Genomic DNA, 19,829 nt, shown 5'->3' with positions numbered 1-19,829 from the left:
TAGATGCATGCTTTATTGTAATTTCTGATGCTTTATGTAGCTTACTTTGTTACGTTGACAATTGAAAAAACAAGGTTACCTGAACGAATGCCCGAGAAAATAAAAGTTATGGAGATGTGTAGAGAAGTTTTGAAGGAAATCATGGCTATTTTATGATATGCCTCATCAGTTCTTCAGATTTCAGGGTCAAAAGCGTTGGTTAGTACATGAATGATAGTGAGCAGATTTGTACAAGTTATATGAAAAAAACTACAGAAAGCTTCACGCTCGAGCATCTCTAGTTGCAAATGCAAATGCTATGTTTCATGGTTTTCCTTGTCTGCAATCTATTAATGGTGTTGTTAGATCGAGAGAGAGAGCATGGCCTAGATATGAAGAAAGTGGCCCTATAATAATAAGTTAGGCCAACAGCTTCAGATTGATTTCGAAGATGATGAAAAAGACAGCACGAGGGATCAACTAAAGGTAAATTTATTTTTTGATGAATGAGAAGATTCATTTATTTTTTTTATAAAGAAGAAAAGAAAAAAGATAAGAAATATTATATTTATCAAAAGCTAGAAGTAACAAGCAAGGTAAATTTAATGCAATCAGCTAAACTTGAACAAAACATCACATGGGATGGGATCAAACTTGTTGGAAATATGGCCACTACCGACAACCTATGAATTAGGACTACTTTGTAATTTGTAATTGCCTAATCAAAAACACTACCACCTGTTATCAATGCATTTCCACTATATATATATAATTCTTAGGAACCTGAAATTAAATTCTCTTCGCAACAAACAAAAAACCCTCACTTTTTTCAATGATGAGCTAAGCAAGAGAAATCCTTCTATCTCAGTGGCCATGGATCAGCTATAGTGGCCATGCAATATCATATTTCACAGTTAATCCGACCCTCAATAATCTAATCTAATGTAATGCTTTCAATATTGATGTTGTGCCTGGCCTAGGCGATCCACGCTCAGCTCCAAAGTCTTTGATATAAAAGTCTATCCGAGCTGGAGACTCGATCAGCTCCTCCGACAATCAAGTTAATATTTTGATGAGATAGTGTGTATATTTTAGTGAATAGTAATCTAGTGTGTGCATAAACAAATTAAAAAATAAATTTATAGGAAAAGGGTGTGTAAAACAGTGTTTTTCTGTAGCATCATACTTATTTTAGAGCTTGAAACACTGTATAAACCGTGATTTCTAAAAAAAAAATTAAAAATTATTGCTTAAAATAAGCATTGTGAATTTTTCTTGGCTAAATTCTCAAAACAAGATGATAAGGGTTTTGTCTTATTTAGAGGATCGTGGATGGTTGCAAATCACTACCTAACGGTGTGTCAATGGCATCCAAACTTTGATCCATATGAAGCAACCATTGACAAAGTAGTTGTTTGGAGTCAGACTCCCTTGCTGTGGTTAATCTTATTGCATAGCTAGCAGGGTGCCAAATTGAATTCTAACTATGTTTTGGTCACCAAGGCACATGAATTATCGAGTAAAGATTGTACAATCAGAATTCAGCACACTTACAAGGAAGGAAATGCAATTGTAGATTTGCTAGCAACTTATGGGTTAATAAGAGATCCAATTTCTAGAGATGATTGTATTATTAGGGAAGCTCTTACGAGGCTATATCTTTTATTGTATTATGACGTTATTGGGACATTTGATCCCTTGTTAATTTAATCTTGCTGGAGTTTTAATCTCCCATTTACACGAAAATAAGAAGAAGATGATGATGAGCATGTATGAGAGATTAGAGTCATGGTATGACAGTGTAATCAAAAATCTAATATTTTTTGTATTAGAGTTCGGTAGCGGTTACTTTTCAAATTATTTTTTATTTTAAAATGTATTAATAATATTTGTTATTTATTTTTTAAGATTGATTTTTTTATATTAATACATTAAAATGATCTGAAAACACAATAAAAAAATTTATTTGAAGCAAAAAAATATTAATTTTTTTCAAAAATATTTTTAAAATATAGAAACAAACTCTATTATCTTCCTCACATTTAGCTAAAGATAACAGGAAAAAAGTGAGTGAGGTATCTCTTCCTTAATGAGACATTCTAAAAAGCTAATCATAAGAAATGAAGCGGTTATTAGCAAATTCTTGACTTAAGTTTTCACTTCTTAGGATTGATAAAAAAAAAAAAAAAAAGGAGCTGAGATCCACATCTGAGTAGTGTTTGGATATGGTAAGGTATATTGTCTTGTTATGTAATGATATTTTTTATTTTCTCTCTCTCTTCCATTATTCCTTTCTTATTTTTTCCTAGCAACATTTTTTTCTTGCAGGGTATCTTATATGCTTCTAAGCTTATCACTCAACAATCATCCCTTAAAGAATAATCCTACACCCAAAACCACTAACTTGCCTCTCTTTAAGATGAAGAAAAGAAATTAAAGGAAGAACATCAGACTCTGAGACCAAATTATACAGTTCCTAGAATGCTATGAATAGGTATAAGGCGTTAGCATAAGGTTATGATGTTGAGGATATACCTCATCGATCCTTCGCCATCTTGAGACAGTCCCTTTACTACTAGAAAAGATAGGTCTGCTGGGAGAGAGATGATGAGATTGTTAAGGTGGGTTAGTCGGCTTGAGCGTTTTAGACAATTATGTTAAGGTGGGTTATGATGTTGGCAAGAATTGTTCACTTGTGTTGTAATGGTTCAGTAAGGATTGAGTCTCTCACAACTTATAAATATTGATATCAATGGAATAGTGAAAACTGTTTGCCTGTGATAATGGTTTTGGTGAGGACCAAACAAATTATAATGGTGGCAAAATATACTTATAAACCCTAATTCCATGGTTATATATGTGTAAATACCTCTATATTTCATTAATTTATAGAAATTCTTTCATTGTATTCTGATATTGATAGAACTTTCTAAGATTTTGAGTTTAGAACTTCAAATGGCTCTGTCTACATCCTTTTTGGCCGGCCGAACACTCCACAACGCCAAGCCACATAAGAGGGTTAACCTTTTTATTGTAAAACCTAGAAACTCTTTCTTTCACATTTACCATCCTCAGTACAGTCTCATCTCCTGTTTCTTTAACCATGCCAAAGTTTAATATCAACAACTCTTTATTTGAATGGCGGTCGTATTGGGTGGCTTTAAAGCTCAACAATCCCACCTCGAAAAGGGTTAGGGATCCCATTCCATAAGCCGAAGCATACAAACTTCTCCCGGTTGTAGTTTTTTGTACTATGTGGTAGGCTCATAATATATCTAGAGATCATCTTCCGTGTATTTTTAGACTCAATCTTCATCTTCAAACCCTTGAGTATAGCCTTGTTTACTGCCTCTATATATCTACCCATTCATTGGTGGATGTGTGACTGCGTTCAGCCTCGGATTGATGTTCAGACATTCATAAAAGCCTTTGAATTGGAGGTTATCAGATTGCCAATTGTTATCTACTACAATCACCAAAGGAACATCAAACTTGCAGATCATATTTTTCCATATAAATTCTTCTATTTTTCATTCAATTATACGAGCCACCCTTTTGGATTTCAACTATTTAGCAAAGTAATTCACTGCCACCATCATAATTTTTTTTTTCATGAGAGCCGTTCTGTTGTTTTTTCTGTACCCTTTAGTTTGGTTGGTTGGTCGGTAAGGAAATGGGGATTAAGATCATGGTTTTTGTATGTTTTGTAAGATTTAAAAAATACCTGCTAGGAACCAATTAAATTTTGCTCCAAAGGTTTGATTGTACCCTATTGAATTTGTTATCAGAAGCTCTAGAAGTGGTTTCATGTCCTCTGTCGGGATAAAAGTGCAGTTGGAATGGTTGTTTACTCCTTGCGGGTCATGTTGGGAGCAAAAGCTTTAATTTGATGTGGTTATGGAAGATATTAAAGCAGTTCATTTACTCCGGGGCCCAATGCCGAACAGCCGAAGCTGCTATTGGATGTGGATGGAGGTTGAAGATGGACTATGGGTATTGTTTGGATTTAATGGAGCAAAAAGGAGGCCGATTGGGATCATGTCGAATGAGCTTCTTGTTCAAGAGAAAATGGGCCGCGACTGGGACAAGTATCACACATTGGCTTTCTGACCAAGAACGAAGGAAAACAAACGATGTGCTCCATGCACACACAACCATCTGCACCGCCGTCAGATACAGCATGAGCAGACTCGGATAATAGACATCCATCATCTTGGCTTGTAATCAGCAAATCATTCAGGATCATGCGAGATCAGGGCCAACGGGTTGTACTTACCCTCCAAGCCGACAAAAACATGTGCATCTTGCCAAATCAAGGCACAGATGAAGAAATTACTCTAAAAAGGAGGCATACGAACTAAGTGATGCGATCTGCAGCAGTTTTTTTCCGACCATGTGATGTAAGGGTATGTAAACTTCTGCCAGGATAACAATTTGAATGCAAAAGAAACAAAAAAGGGAAGCAAATAAGAGAGCCGTTTCAAGTCCACAATAATCATACAAGACCAGCTAAATTTCAGGAAAGCAAAATTTTTAAGGTTTTGATATATTAGACAGCTGTTCGCTGGCAGATACATTGACATGGATTTATTCATATTTCTTAAGCATAATAATTGTACTTCCCTCTATTGAATACTTGTATAACAAGGGAAACCGTATACTTTACGAAGCCTGTATATGGTACACGACACCGGGCTAACACTAACAGTTCAATTGTTCAAACCCCAATCATAAGGTTGGTACGTCACCTTTAGCTGAGCACCATCGAGCAACTCCATCAAAGTTTCTGAGTAGGTTGGCTCCAAGAAGTTCGATGCATGCTTGAGCACCTCCATCTCATTCTTCCCAAAATCGATGCTAAACCTGCACACCAAGAAGATAAATATCATTCAACAGAAAACATTGTAATTTTCAGAAACCAGACAACACATTACACTAGACATTACCATTTGAGGATCTTGCTGGCAAATGCAGTCTTGGCATTCAAATCAATAATAAGCCCTCCACCTCTTAAGAAATCACGGGCAGCCTCCATCAGTTCTTTATCAATGTCCCCAGGTGAGAAGCATCGAAGGGCAGGTCCAGATCGGGTACCACAAACAAGTGCAAAGTGGATTAAAGGTTCAGCATAGGGAAGAGTCACCTGATAAAGAATGAAACTGATCATGAAACAAATAAAACCCCAAACAGAAACCTATTCCTTGTTCATCCACTATTTTTCTCTGCCATATGCTCTGTCTCTGCCATATTCTGTTTTGCATTTCTCCCTTACAAAAAAGAAATGAAAGAAAACGAGGGTGGGTGGGGGGGGGGGGGGGGGGGTGGAACTATTCCTTGCTAACAATATAATCAGCGATTAATTAAATCAGAATAATCAGTTCATTTTCTTCTTGAAAAGATTGCCAACAGCAAAACAAGCATGAAATGTGCCATAATGATTAATTTTGTAATTTGAGGTTGTTAAATGCAAATCGGGTATCCACAGTTAGTTGAGAAACAATAGAACCACCACCTGCACTTCCTAACCCCAGTCCCCCACCTGATTATAATTTTCTTTTTTTAAAAAAAAGAAGATAAAAGAGTAAAGAAAGCGCAAAACAACACTGGCTGGCAAGCATCACACTCCATCAGAAGTTTCGAATTCTGGAAAAACGTTACATTAAGCTGAGTAATTAAGAAATATGTTGAATTCTCTTACCTTGGAACGCTTATCTTTCACACCGAAAGGCTTGGTAAGATTGTATGGCGGTCGCTGGTTGCCCCTTAAAATGCCATTTTGAATAGCTGAAAGAGAGTATGTGCACCCACCTATCACATACTGGAAGTCTCCAAACAACTTCCTTCTTTCCAATGCTCCTTTTGGAAAACCCAACACCAATATAGCATGGATGGCCATCATATTGTAGAGATTTATGAAAAAAGCAAGCTTCTCCTCCCTTGGCATATCTAGCAATTCTACTCGTTGGAGCTCCTGAATTATCCGCAAATATCTACAAGTATCAATGCAAACAAGTTAAGAGCATAGAGTAAAAACAATAACTATCAAGACGCCAAAGTTTGAAATTTTATAGCTCTAGCATAAATCAAACCTTGCAAATTCCTCACTCCCATGAATACTTCTGTAGTCAACATGCTTTCCATCTACTGATGTGAAGGCTTCAAAGATTGCACAGGACAAAAATCTGAGTCTTGCTGCAATTTCTGTTATGGGCTTAGGCTTTGCCTCAACAATGCCCCTTGGGATATTATAGCATTGAGATGACACAACAGGATCATTGTCCAAAAAGCGATACAAGTGGTTACCATCCTCGAATATGTTCTCACTACAGTTTTAAGCATCATAAAGGAGAAAAAAAAGTTAAAATTGTCAATGAAGAGATTTCAAAAGAAAGAAAAAGGCATAAGCAGAAGAATCAAAGACACTAGGGCGTATCCAAAGGACTCACTCAAGAATGTGTCGAAAGAAGAGTTTGCTAACGAGCTTTCGCCCAAATTCAGTAGCCTGTTTCATAATGTAAGAGCGAGAGTAAGATAAGCTTAATACTAATATAACAATTTTTTTTCTTTTTCAACATAAAAATTTGAGAGCATGCAACAGGGGCATTAATTCTATACAAATATGTGCAAAGAAAGTGGACTATTTTCCAACCAGAGCATGGAAGACATAGATAAGATACGACATCTACCATATATTTCAGGTTCTAGGACTCTGCATGTCTCAAAAGAAAAGCAAAAAATCCAACTGACCTCTTCCCTCTCCAAGTATTGATCCTCTGACAAGAAATCTACAGCCTCTGAACCTAGAAAGCAGTTGGTGAACCTCCGCATCTTATAAAATCGATCCTTAACAACAATGGATTCTTTCATTTTCCGAACAATAAGTGCAAGTTCATCGATTGAGCCACTAGTGGAAGCATCATCTTCACCAGAAAGAGGAGGAAGAGGAGCTTCAGATGCTGGAGCTTCAGTAATCAAATAATCAATCTTCTCTCCAAGCTTGCCAGACTCATCCAAGCCATTGAGTTCAGTCAAACCTCCAATTACAATTTCATTAAAAAACACCTTAGGAACAGTAGAAGATCCAGTAAACTTCTCTAGTTCCAGCTTTCTACTTGGGTATACATCAATGTTGATCTCAACATATCTGAGCCTTTTCCTATGCAAAAATAACCTAACCTCTTTACAGTCTTGGCACCCTAATCTTGTGTACAGTATAATTCTTCCCTTCATAGCTATAGGTTGTGGTGGCTCTTCACTTCCTTCCACCCCCTGCTCAAATTTGTTTTCTGCATCATCATGAGAAAACATAATATAGCTGAGAGGATTCCATGCAGACCTGTCCGCTGGTTTCTGAGAAACTTCTGTTGCTTCTTTGTCTTTAGCTGAATCTGAAGCCTCCTTATCTTCATCACCAGTAACCCATTCCACTTCATCTCTTTTTACAGAAAGAACACGAAGAACACTGGTGACAGCAACTGCACCCTTCTCCTTGACAAAGTTCTTAAGAGCCACGGCCTTCTCAGGCCAAGCAGACCCCTCAGCCTCATGATCAGCATCTGAGGAATGGAAAGATGTACTTCTGTTAGCTTCCATCCCAGGAACCTCTGTTCCATCAAAAACAGGCTCTGGCTCCTTCTGCTCACCAAGAATTTCCTCTGGTGTTTGCTTGTTTCCTTCTTCAGCTTTAGGCTCCAAATCACCAACTTCATCCATCTTGTCACCAGATACAACACGTTGAGTATCATTGTTTAACTTTGCTCCAACAGATTTAGGTTCCATACCCATGTTCTCACACTCCTTTCCCAAGTCATCATGTTTCACAACATTCTCAACTGGACATTTAAACTCTAAGCCACTGCTCTCATCAATATTTTCACCAGCATCAGATTCTGCATTATCCTTGTCCAGCTTGGGATTGTCCTTTCTTGTGTCTAGAGAGCTCACCTCCTCTGAAACTCTCATTTGATTATCACCTTCAGCAATTATTGCATCTTCCTCATGCTTCTCAGAAGTTGGGGAATTAGTTATATCTTTCTCACTAACTGCTGCTTTTTCCATAATGATGGCACTAAATAAAGTTTGGAATACAATTCAACAAAACTCGGTCTTCAGTTTTAGTGCTTCTGCAGATCAAACGGCTAACACAAACCTGGAACAAATACAGTAGAGAAAAAAAAAAGTCAAAATTGTACAAACATGTATGCATATATAAATTTCAGGTCATATACTTAGACAAGTAACCAATAGTAAGCTCTTATACACAAAGGATATCACATCACGTGCCAAAGATTACAACAACGCTTAATCATCCAACATTCACCATGCATCAAATACATGATAAAATCTCAATTCAGACTGTTAAAAAAAAAGGTTGTGAATTAAAGACAGAACAAAACATAAGAGCCTTTTTACAATTCCCATATTGTCCATAGAGTAAAACAAAAACACCATTTGCCTCCAACAAATATGAATCCTGCATTTTCAGCCTAAACCGAATCTTAACATAACCCCGAGCTGATGTGATAATACTCAAAGGGCAATTAAAAACAACAAAAAAAAAGGATCAACTTTAGGTATTTTGGTTAATCTTCTAAAGTATTGTTTGCAAAAAGACATTGATGGTAGCAATTAAATTATTCATTTAGGCAGGCGAACTGTTGCTGCCTAGCTCCTCAACAAAGAAAAAAAAAGGATCAAATCAAGAAAAAAAAATTAAAAAGAAAATAAAAGAAAACCCAAACGGCCAGATCATGACCTCGATCTTCAATCATTTGTAGCCAAATGAAAATATCAATATATAATAAAACAGGAAAAGGAAAAATAAATTACTTCAAAATGATCTCCCAACAAACACATGAGCAAACATAATGAGACAGAGAAATTATGAGACAAACGCGGTCTAAAGTGACCAGGTCAAACAAATGACTTGTCAATCAACATTAAGGAAAACTGAAACAAAAGAACAAGACCAGGCAGGCAAATGGAAATAAAATAAATAATTAAAAAGACTTTTCAAATAACAAACAGTTGCACAAACAATATCCTAATGCCTAATACAGTGATACAAAAACAAAAGTCCGGTCAAGATCTCAATCAAATATAAAGAAGGGCTTTAATAGTGCATTTTAGGGTTTAGGTCGCTTGCAATTAAATAAAAAATAAAAGGAAAGGGAGAGAAGAGCTTACCGATCTGAATATCTACAGAGAGAGGAGAGAAATTTGAATAGGAAGAATAGAGAGGGAGTGGATGGAGAAGAAAGAAGTTACAAAGAGGTGGTGGCATAAATAGCCTTTAACTTAACCAACAGTTTTGTGTTTGTAGAGGCTGATTGGATCGAAACCGCTGGGCGACATGTCTAAATGATGAGGTTGTTTTTATTTATTTATTTTTAGAGAGAGAGAGGGGGGGGGGGGAGGAGGAGAGGAAGGCAAGGTAAGGGGAGAAAAATGATAAGCGAGAGAAGCGGGAAGACCATCGGCTGAAATTCATGTGGCAGCAGGATTGACTATGACGCCCTCCCTTACGTTTTTTTATTTCTATGCATGTGGTCCCTTACTAAACCCTAAGTTTGGGCTTGGATTTTCACTTGGGCCTGGCCTTGGAGGTCTATTATTTTATTTCCATCTCAAAAACACAAGAATCCATGGCTTTTGTTGGTATCTAAAGCAAAACCTTCCAATGCTTTTCAAGTGAATTTCCACGTATAAACGGCTATCTTTAAATGTTTTGCTGAATTTTTCTCCACCTAATCACTTCTAATTAAAATCAGAAGCAAATTAAGGAGAATAAATTTTTCATTAATGCATGGGTCTAGCTTCTAAATATGAAGATTCCAGGGCTTGTTCTCTTGATTAAAGTTATGTAATATCTACTTGTCATTTCCCCATAATATGTTTCTTGCAATTTTTCTTTGAAGTTGATGTATTTGTATCGAAATGGATACACGGTGACCTGACACGTGGAGTCGTCTATCTCTCCGTAATGACCACAACTCTGGGGCAATCTTTTTTTCTTTTTTTTCTAGTTCCATTGTATGCATGCACAATACACGTGAGACCGAGAGAAAGTCGCCTTTTTAACCCTTTCGATTCTTTCTGTGACCCCGCTGCTAGCAGCGTTTTCAAGCCTTAATGCAGTACACGGGCAAGAACGATACGTCATCCAAGAAATTAAATGGGCGAGCGAGACCCGTGAAGAAGCACCACTGGACACTGGCTAGTGCTTCGATTATCCTCCTTCCAGATGCATGAACGCCCTGTTAACAGTAGAAAAAAAAACAAGGCGTCTGATTTGAAGAGCTGAAATAGACTTTCGAGCAAGGGAAGTAAAACAAGAGCACTTTGGAGAAGCACGCAGGAGTATGTTTAAGAGCACTTTTTTTAAAAGCAAATAGACCCTGTCATGATCCTACACGTGATACGTATCTATGATGAATTTCAAGATAGACTTATAATTAGTTAATTACACAGCTAATACACTGGACATTGGTGCTATATTTATGTTGCTGATGCATTATAGTATCATGTTTCAACAGGGCCCCCAACATTACTGCATCAACCAAGAAGCAACACAGCAAGTCAACAAGCTGTGTTGATCATTTAAGTTTCCAGAGTACCCTCTTTATACTCTTTCCACCTTACTAAGCGAAAGCAGGTAAAACTCGAATTAGGAGGCAAGGTGAATACCTTGATCAGTAATTTGGGTTCCCTCATCCATGCAACATGAATTCCATAAGAACGAGTGTATTTCTAATACGGACAGTACCCACAAATTCTCATCCCAATGAAGGTCAACTAGTGCTCAAGCAGTACTTGGATGAATGCCCTGTATCCCACTCTATTTCTCCACATGCCTCCAGGGACAGTTGCATATACAAAATCATCCACCTTAATACCATCTGCTTGCATCCTATATATGAGTTTCAAAGCCTCTCGGCAGAGCCAATTCCTCACATGGCCCTCCAAGTAACCAAATTCCTCTCCAGTATGCTGTCAAAGATTAGCACATGCTTTCAAAGCCGATGAATAAGTAAATGAATTAGGTTCCACACCTTCCTCCATCATTTCCTTCAAAAACCCAAGGGCCTCGGACTCATGCCCTAGACCGCGTGACCAGAAATTATGGCAGTCCACGAGACAACATCTCTGATAGGCATTTGTTGCAAGACTTTTGAGGCGGTATGAGACCCCCCACATTTACAGTAGAACCACACAAGAGGGTTTCCTACATATTCATTTGATTGGCTGCAATTCTTAAAAATTTGTGCATGGACTTCCCTCCCAGCAAGCAACGCCCCAATTGACCCACAAACCCCGAGCATACTTGCAATGGTCAAGTTGTTAGATAATACCCGTCGTCTCTGCATTATTGGAAAAAGGCTAATAGCCTCCTCACCAATCCCCTTCCTAGCATACCCTACTATAATGGACGTCCATATAACCGTGTTCCTCCTCATCCCATTGAACACTTTTGAAGAATCTGAAATATCTCCACATTTAGTATACATATATACACCAAAAAAGTCCCAACAAAAACATCATCTTGGTATATCTTCTTCGCTATACCCGTGTACCTGTCTCTCAAACTTCAATGCCTTCTCCTCTCCAAATGCCTTTGAAGCGCCAGATGTAGTAAAATTTGATGTCCAAGAAACCACATCCTGCTCCACCATCCGATCAAACACACCAAATGCACTCTTCAAATCACCACATTGAACATATAAATAAACAATGGCACCATCCACGATCAAATTCCTCCAATCACCCTTTACAACCCGAGCATGGACTTGTCTTCCTAACTCAAAATCTAATCTTCCACTACACAAATTCAATACACAAACAAAAGCCTTGCTATTTGGTACAACCCCATCCTTTATGGCCTCCCTAAACAGCCCTAAAGCTTCATCATCTAAAAAAGTACCCATTTATCATTGCCTCCGAACTAACAACATTTCGATCAGGCATTCCATCAAACACCTTTCGCGCCTCGACCAACTCCTAATTTCAAGCACCCACTCATCGAATTATTATTCACGTAAGTTACCAAATCTCTCGGACACTTTAAAAGAACAACGTGTCTTTCTTATAACGTCTGAATCCAAAGTGCAAGCAGATTAGAGTCAACAAATTCACTTGCTGATTCTGCTTTCGAAAAATCAAGACCTGGGATTTCTTTATGACTGGGGGTAGTCTTTGTGGCTAGGTACTGGATAAAAGAAGTAGAAGGTAAATCACCAGTGCTCCTGCAAGAAAATGCATTATTTGAAAAATTAATTATTGGGATCTTAGAAGAGATTATTTACATCATGTGACGAGCATTTAAATAGTTTAATCTTTGACAACAACATTATATCTTTGGACATATATCTTTAGTGAATAAGTGTCTTGTAAGATTTATATTAGTATACATGTTAGGAAATTGTTTCTAATTCAATTTTTTATATAAGTAAATTACTTTTGTTTAAATTTATGCATGCTATTTAATTGTGTTCATGCTTATATGTTAAACTAAACAATTGCCTAATCTCTAGAAGGCCAAAAATATCCAACAGAAGGTTGTTGGAGGAGAGACATGTTTGTTAAAATGCATGCCACTAATGAGAGCATTTGCCTACCGATGTTTCTTTTTTTTAAAAAAAAAATAGCATCACCTTTTCTTTTATTTCAAGTGAAAAATAATATTTTAAAGATACATTTTAAAAAAATACAAATTACAAGATTAAATTAGTTTTTATATTTAAATTTTTTTAACACATATTTAAAAGATAATTCTCGTGACTGATCTCAACTAATTTGAAATCGAGGTTCAGTTGAATTACAATAACACATATTGTAAAATAATTTTTAAATTAAAAAAAAAAGTTAAGATTATCAAGAATTCAATTTTGTGATTTATTATTTTACTCTAAATGTAAAAATTGTTAATAGGTTATCAATTAAACTCCAAGTTGTTTATGAATTTAATTTAATTCAACATAAAATTTGGTTTCGAACAAGTTGTAAAATATTCATGAATTTAACTTTAGCAATCTATAGTTCCATGATTTTTTTTAGTTTCATCTTTAAACTTTTTTTCTTCCATTACAACTTTTCTATGCTAAAAACAATAGCCAATTTTCAAGAAATTTGTTAAGGGAAGAAACAATTTAATAAAAGAGGATCAAAGTGTAAAACAAATAGAAATCTCATGGTCAATCAAATTGTCAAACAAATAGAAATCTCATTATCAATCTCATGTTCACTATAAAAAAATAGTTTTTGGTCCACCTATTTTCCTTCTCTTTCTTGTATATTCCCTGTATTTTTTGTAGTTTTAGTTTTGATCCAAAAGTTTATTTTGTTTGTTTTTCAGTCCATAGGTTTGAGAAAAATAAAAAAAATTGTTGGATTATGATGATTGAAAGAGAATTATTGCTTCGTTTTAATCCACTAACAAAATGATTGATTTTGGTATTCTATTTAACGAGAAAAATTTGATGGTGGTAGTTTTTTTCTTAGAAACATACCTAAAAACGTTGATCAAATTCCATTTAAAATTTTCTTGTTTGGTTGATTTTTGTTTTTTAGTGATTTTAAGATGTTTTAAGAGTTAAAAAGTTATTTGTGGAGTTTTTTTATGGTGTTTATTAAGTGTTGCTGTGTGAAAATGAGTTTTTATACAAAACCCCCCTCCCTGGATTTTTCAACCATCATAGTGGTGGTCGGATTTTAGGCGATGGAGAAAAACACAAAAAACACCAGAAAAGAGAGATTATAAGAGAAAATGAAGAAAATAAGGGAAGAAGAAGGAGATTTGGGAAAACTTAACCAAATGAGCATTAAAAACTCAATTTGTGATTTAATATGATGTTTAAAGCTGGTTTATGTTATTTTGAAAGAAATTTGCTTGATTTTCATTAAGATTTTAGCAAATTGATTTAGGGTTTTTGATGTGAATTTAGGGGGGAAGCATATTCTTTTGGAATTGAGTCTCTAAGGACATTATAGATTATAAAATGGAGAGAATTATGATAAAATGATGAAGAAATTAAGGGGCTAAAAGGGTCTGGATGGCTATTCACAGGTAGGAGAGAAAGATAGTGATGGGTTCATAATACCTTTTATAAAATTGTGTTATGACTATGTATGAATGATGTGAACAATGATTTATGGATGATTGATGTTATTTTACATAATATTAATGAGTTTTTAACAAATTAAGAATTTAGTTCAATTGAAGAAATTATTTACTAAAAAGGTAGGAAATGATCTTTACTATGTATATAGCATGCCTGTGTGAAGATGTATTTTTAGAAATTATTAATGAAAGATTTTGATGGTTTATTGTGTGAAGGATTAATTTAAATTGATACAGGAAATTATCAAGAAATATGTTTTAAGTAAGAAATTATAGAATTTGGTAAATTCATATTGTTTTCTCCTTATAGAGCCAGCAAATAGTAACGAGAAGGAAATTGAGTCAATTATGTTCTAACTTGACATGGAAATCATAGCAAGTTATGATGTACGACGTAATTAAAATGTAATTGAATAGGAGAAAAAGATGAAAGCTTAATAAAATAATTATATGCAATCTCACGATCTGCATGAGAAAAGTCTAACAAGGAACTTATTGACGAAGTTATATAACTAATATGGTTAATTACGTTGGGAATTGAACTGTAATATCAAGAATGAAAGAAAATGGTTATTTCTGAATTATGAATGGTAGTGCTGATCAATGGGTAAATAGATTTGTAGGAGGTGCCTTGACAACTGGGCCACTCACTTGAGCTGGAGGAGAGATTTCAAACACATTTGCAGGAGAAATCTTTAATTGGTGTCAACCGATATTTTCTCTCTCTATCATCAGAATTCAGTGACCTTGTATCTTTCATTTCAAACCAGAAATTGAAAAATAAGAGAAATAAATTTTTGGATAAAAAATAAATTCTAAAAAAATTTAAGAGACTAAAAAATGGATGAGTACTAAAGTAAAAGGATCAAAGTCAACTTTTCGAGTCAATTTCAAAACAATCATATAGTTTCTTTTTGTTTTTTTTATTTTAGTCCATTATCTTTCAATTATTCATTTGGTTAACGAATAAGAAGTAATTGGCTGACTTTCAATTTTGCCATGAAAGGTCACATTATCTAAAAAAGACTGATTGCAAAAAAAATAATAAAAAATTACCTTGTAAATTCATAATGAAATGTGATAAAGGTTATAATGACATGGTATGTATTAAAACACTATGTTTTTTTAGTATTTTTTATAATATAAATGCTTTCAAGATTCGTACGGGAATGTAAATTAATATAGTTTAAACCGTATTCTGCATCAATTAAAATTTTGAAAGTGTTTAATTAGTGAATACACATCATAGTTTTTATATAGTTCCACGAAAAACTTTTTTTTAAAACTTTAATTAAGAAAAAATTATAATTTATATTTTTTTTAAAACCTGCTCAAACTTCCACAATGTCAAATACACATTTATTTAAGAAGACCAATTTTGCCTTAAATCAAACGGAGTCGTTTGAAAAGGGTAAACTAAAACCTCGAGAAATATCGCAGGAAAGGGGTGAGGCTCCGGCACCTGCCACTCTACAAATTTTCTAAGCCTAAACCACCACCCGCCCCCCTCTCCCCCCGATATTTGGAAACCCCAAAGCCCTTTTTTTTTTTTTTTTACAAAAAAGGAAACTGATAGTTTGCTATCGAAAAGAAGGAACTTAAATGGAGCTGGCTTGTGCTTCTGTGCAGGCTTCATGCTCTCTAACAGTACCGGCTTCTTCAACCACCTCTCGACGTTGGTCGCCTTCTCTCTCCTTCTACAGATATTCATTTCCAAACCCTATTATCTCTTCTAAACTTAATAGTAAGCCACTCTTTTCTTTTCTTCAATCACCAAAAACAGCTATTTAATGATCCTTTTCTTGTTACCGCTATCAATTCCTTTGATGTCAGTAATTGTCACAATTGGATTTGTTAACGTGCGAAATTGCTTATATTTAGTGAAATTCCAGGTAATAAATTATCAGCTAATTCATTCAGGCGCCGAAATCCCTCTCTTGTTGCTGCTGTTGATGGCGCAACTACAGTACCCAGTGATTGTAATGGTGAGAAATTGTCGTTTTCTTATTCGTCTGAACCAACAGCTATCAATGATGACAGAAAAGATGGTGTTGATGATGGTAAAATGGCGAGTGTATGTGATAAATTAATTGAGGTTTTCATGGTCGACAAGCCAACTCCAAATGACTGGAGAAAGTTACTGGCTTTTAGTAAGGAATGGGACAATTTACGGCCTCATTTCTACAAGCGGTGTCAGGAACGAGCGGAGTGTGAGGATGATCCTGGGAAGAAGCATAATTTACTTAGGTTTGCAAGGAAATTGAAAGAGGTTGGTTTTTGGTATTTAACCAAGCTTTTAGTCACGTGAATTCCCTATTTTTCTTGGCTGGCCATGCGATATGTTCATATATTGTGTTACTTGTTAGTATGGTTTAGTTTGTGAATCTTATCTCGACAGATCGATGAAGATGTGCAAAGGCATAATGAACTTCTTGGAGTGATCAAGGCGGCACCATCCGAGTTGACTGAAATTGTTGCCAAGCGTCGTAAAGACTTCACTAAAGAATTTTTTGTGCATCTTTACACCGTAGCACAATCCTACCATGACAATCCAAGTGAGCAAAATGGTGAGTATGTGCTCTCACTTTTTTAATGATGTATTTCTTGTTATTTTTTGTTGTGCGAACACTTTTGTTCCTATTGGGTTGTGCTGGGGTGACCAGATATCAAGTCTAACTAATAGCAGGATTCGAATTTGTAAAATAGTGCTATGAATTTCCTGTCAGTAGAAAAAAAATAAAAGATGATACTGTTATCCATATACACTTACCTTTATTTTGTTAAAAGATTGATTCACCTCCACAACAGTGGTATATGAGCTTGTGCTGATAGCTTTCAGATTTCCCAATCACCTTATCCGCTTAACTTGTTCACTGAGATTCCAGACAAGCATACTCTGTCATAGTTTTGCTAAGTCCATGATGGGATCAGGCCTCTTTCAGTTACACGAGTAAACATCCAATGGCTAACCTTGTTACTGATTTTAACAATCAGTGCAGAATTTTTACAGATTATTTTCTTTGCTTTTGTCTGTCATTTTATTCAAGTATATCTGGGTTCTGCACCAATGATTGGGCTAATCCTTTGTTTGCCATAGATTTCTTGTTGAAACCTTTGCATGAATGGAAAACCTACCATTAGGATTGAACTGAAACTACATTTTTCTTCCTATTTCGTCTTTGATATTTTGTGATACTCATTATATTTTCTTGTTTACATATGAAGCCTTGGCAAAGCTTGGAAATGACTGTGTGGCTACTGTACAAGCTTATGATTGTGCAACAGAAAACATGGAAGCATTGAATGCTGCAGAGCTGAAGCTCCAAGACATCATCAATTCTCCTTCCTTGGATGCAGCTTGCAAGAAGATAGATGATTTGGCTGAAAAAAATCAATTTGATTCAGCATTGGTCCTGATGATCACAAAAGCATGGTCAGCCGCTAAAGAGTCCAACATGACGAAAGATGAGGTAAAGTGACTTTTGGCCTCAAACAATTCCTCTCTTCCCTATGAGAGATAGTGGGACAAAAGCATGGTCAGGAGTGCAGTCATGTTACCACACTTAATCCCATGGATCACATGAGATAGTCCAGCAGGAATCATTACAAGAAGCAACAATGTTTGTTACTTTCATGTTGTTTCCCCCTTAAAAGGGCAGTGGAAGCTGTGATCGTTTACTTGTCCTATGCTACTTTCATTCTGAATCCACCTATCAGCCCTTAAAAAAGAATTATCAGTTTCTCATTTTGTTTCGTTGTGTTAGATTGCCGCTCTAGTGTAGATCATCTGTTGCTCTGAATTGCAGGTCAAGGATATACTGTATCATCTGTACAAGACAGCTATAGGTAATCTTCAGAGGAATGTGCCTAAGGACATTAGAATACTAAAATATCTTCTTACAGTTGAGGATCCTGAGGAACGGTTGTGTGCCTTAAACGATGCATTTACCCCAGGAGAAGAACTTGAAGGGAAGGATGTGGACTCCCTATACACGTATGTATATGAATTGTGGTTGCTCTATGCTGAATGTGCATGAATGTATTAACTCATTGTGAGATCCTTTGGCCTAAACATCCTTAGTCAAGGTTTCAAGCATTTCCTAGGCTGATTTTTTTTACGCCTGGTTGAAGATTTTTTTTACAACTCATAAGGATAAAATGATGGATCTATCAATAGGTAGATTACCCTGTTGGATGATTAGGTGCTTCCTACATGATTTTGTGATGGAAGCAGAAATATTTTGCCCTAGCTTCCTAGGATCCGTTTGGTATGATTTTTGCAAATTGATTTGAGTTTGAAGTTCAAAGTCATTTTTCACAAGTCATGCCAAATGGACTCTTAATGTACATTTACTTAACTCTTTTTTATTATTATTATTATTATTATTATTATAACTTCAGTACTTTTGAACTGCTGCTACTGTAGGACCCCTGAAAAACTACACACCTGGATCAAAGCTATGGTGGATGCTTACCATTTAAGTCAAGATGGCACACTCATGAGGGAGGCCAGAGATCTGATGAACCCAAAGATCATAAAAAAGATGGAGGAATTGAAGAAGTTAGTTGAAGACCATTTCATGTGATGAAGAGTTGAGGGGTACATTCCGGTAGCAATTATATATATTCCCCGGTCCGGATTCTTGAAAGTCTTTCTACGTGATTGTGGACACGAAAGTGAACCGACCTTTTGTACAAGGAAGTGAACCTTGATTAGCGCTGTCAAGCACTCCATATAGCATGGTTGTTGAAACACAATAGCTCTTAGGACAGTTGTAAACCACTTTCTAAATTTTTTTCATGTTAATTTATTATTAGAAATTAGCCACTTGGTTTTGAAAGAAATTTTTAATTTTAATTTTTATTTGGTTTAATTTAATTTTTATATCAATTTGATCTTTATTTTTTTATTATTTATTTGTCTTTTAATTTTTTTAATTGATTTTTTATCTAATATTTGGTTTTATTTTTTAATTATTATTTATTTTTATTTGAAATAATTTAAAAACTAGATTTTTTTTAATTTTATTATTTTTTAATTTTTTTTTTCTATTGGATATAGTCTCTATTTTTTTATTTGTTTTATTTGAAATGAGTTATGAAATTGAATTTTTTTTTTCAATTTCATCTTTTAACTTTTTTATATATCAGTTTTGATTGTTATTTTTTTAATAAACTTGAAAAAACTAAAAATATTAATAAGTTATTTATTTATTTATTTATTATGGTATAGCTCAACACATTAAAATATATTTTAACTTATTTTTCATTATATTGTCACACACAAATTTTTTTTTTCACTTTTTAGAAATATAAAAAAACCAATTTCTATTAAATCAACAAGGATTTATAATCGAATATGCTCTTTTTTCTTTAGAACAAATTGCATTCACAAAGTCTATTGCTTTGAAGATACGATACGTGGGAGACGAGAGTTTTGTATGTTGAACATGTTACAGGGGTTACGAATTTTCTAAGCGGGATTCATTTGCTATGTATTATCTGCCTTGTTTCTGGGATGCTTGAGAACTCGAAGTTCCCTTCTTGGTTTGTTACTTTGTTTTACTTGCATGAAATCCTTCTTCTTTTTCTCTCCTTCCCTTTTCAATTTAATTTATCTACACATATGAGTATAATTTTTTAACAGGGAAAATTAATTCAGTAGGCTTAGATACCTTAGCCTAAATATACACAGGGCCTTGAAGCCCGTTAAGGGTACATATAGCCAGCCCAG

General features: G+C 35.2%; 2 protein-coding genes and 1 pseudogene across 4 annotated transcripts; 1 reads left to right on the top strand and 2 right to left on the bottom strand.

The window, feature by feature from the left end:
• Positions 1–4,493: 4,493 nt before the first annotated feature.
• LOC133692260 (uncharacterized) lies at positions 4,494–9,482 on the bottom strand. Of its 3 annotated transcripts, none has more exons than XM_062113072.1 (7): positions 9,166–9,482; positions 6,727–8,128; positions 6,426–6,481; positions 6,069–6,302; positions 5,678–5,969; positions 4,926–5,122; positions 4,494–4,842 (listed from the first exon to the last, which is right to left on the bottom strand). In XM_062113072.1, the coding sequence occupies exons 2-7, from the start codon at positions 8,035–8,037 to the stop codon at positions 4,689–4,691; spliced, it is 2,244 nt and encodes a 747-aa protein (XP_061969056.1). In that variant the 5' UTR covers positions 8,038–8,128; positions 9,166–9,482; the 3' UTR covers positions 4,494–4,688. The 3 variants fall into 3 exon arrangements, with proteins under 3 accessions (XP_061969056.1, XP_061969058.1, XP_061969059.1); XM_062113074.1 differs by lacking the exon at positions 9,166–9,482 and adding an exon at positions 8,809–8,890; XM_062113075.1 differs by lacking the exon at positions 9,166–9,482 and adding an exon at positions 8,735–8,756.
• A 355-nt stretch (positions 9,483–9,837) lies between these two features.
• On the bottom strand, positions 9,838–12,430 carry LOC133691948 (pentatricopeptide repeat-containing protein At4g18520, chloroplastic-like; annotated as a pseudogene).
• A 3,096-nt stretch (positions 12,431–15,526) lies between these two features.
• Positions 15,527–18,940, top strand: LOC133691104 (uncharacterized protein At4g37920-like). The gene is made up of 6 exons (XM_062111441.1): positions 15,527–15,839; positions 15,988–16,364; positions 16,494–16,662; positions 17,321–17,565; positions 17,902–18,089; positions 18,522–18,940. Exons 1-6 carry the CDS (start codon positions 15,698–15,700, stop codon positions 18,679–18,681), a joined length of 1,281 nt encoding a protein of 426 aa, XP_061967425.1. The 5' UTR covers positions 15,527–15,697; the 3' UTR covers positions 18,682–18,940.
• The last annotated feature ends 889 nt before the right edge of the window (positions 18,941–19,829 follow it).

Source organism: Populus nigra, chromosome 4 (genome assembly GCF_951802175.1).
Source record: "Populus nigra chromosome 4, ddPopNigr1.1, whole genome shotgun sequence".
In the NCBI taxonomy this organism is placed as follows: Eukaryota; Viridiplantae; Streptophyta; class Magnoliopsida; order Malpighiales; family Salicaceae; genus Populus; species Populus nigra.
Note: the sequence above shows the minus strand (reverse complement) of the source record. Positions and strands in the feature narration are given on the sequence as shown.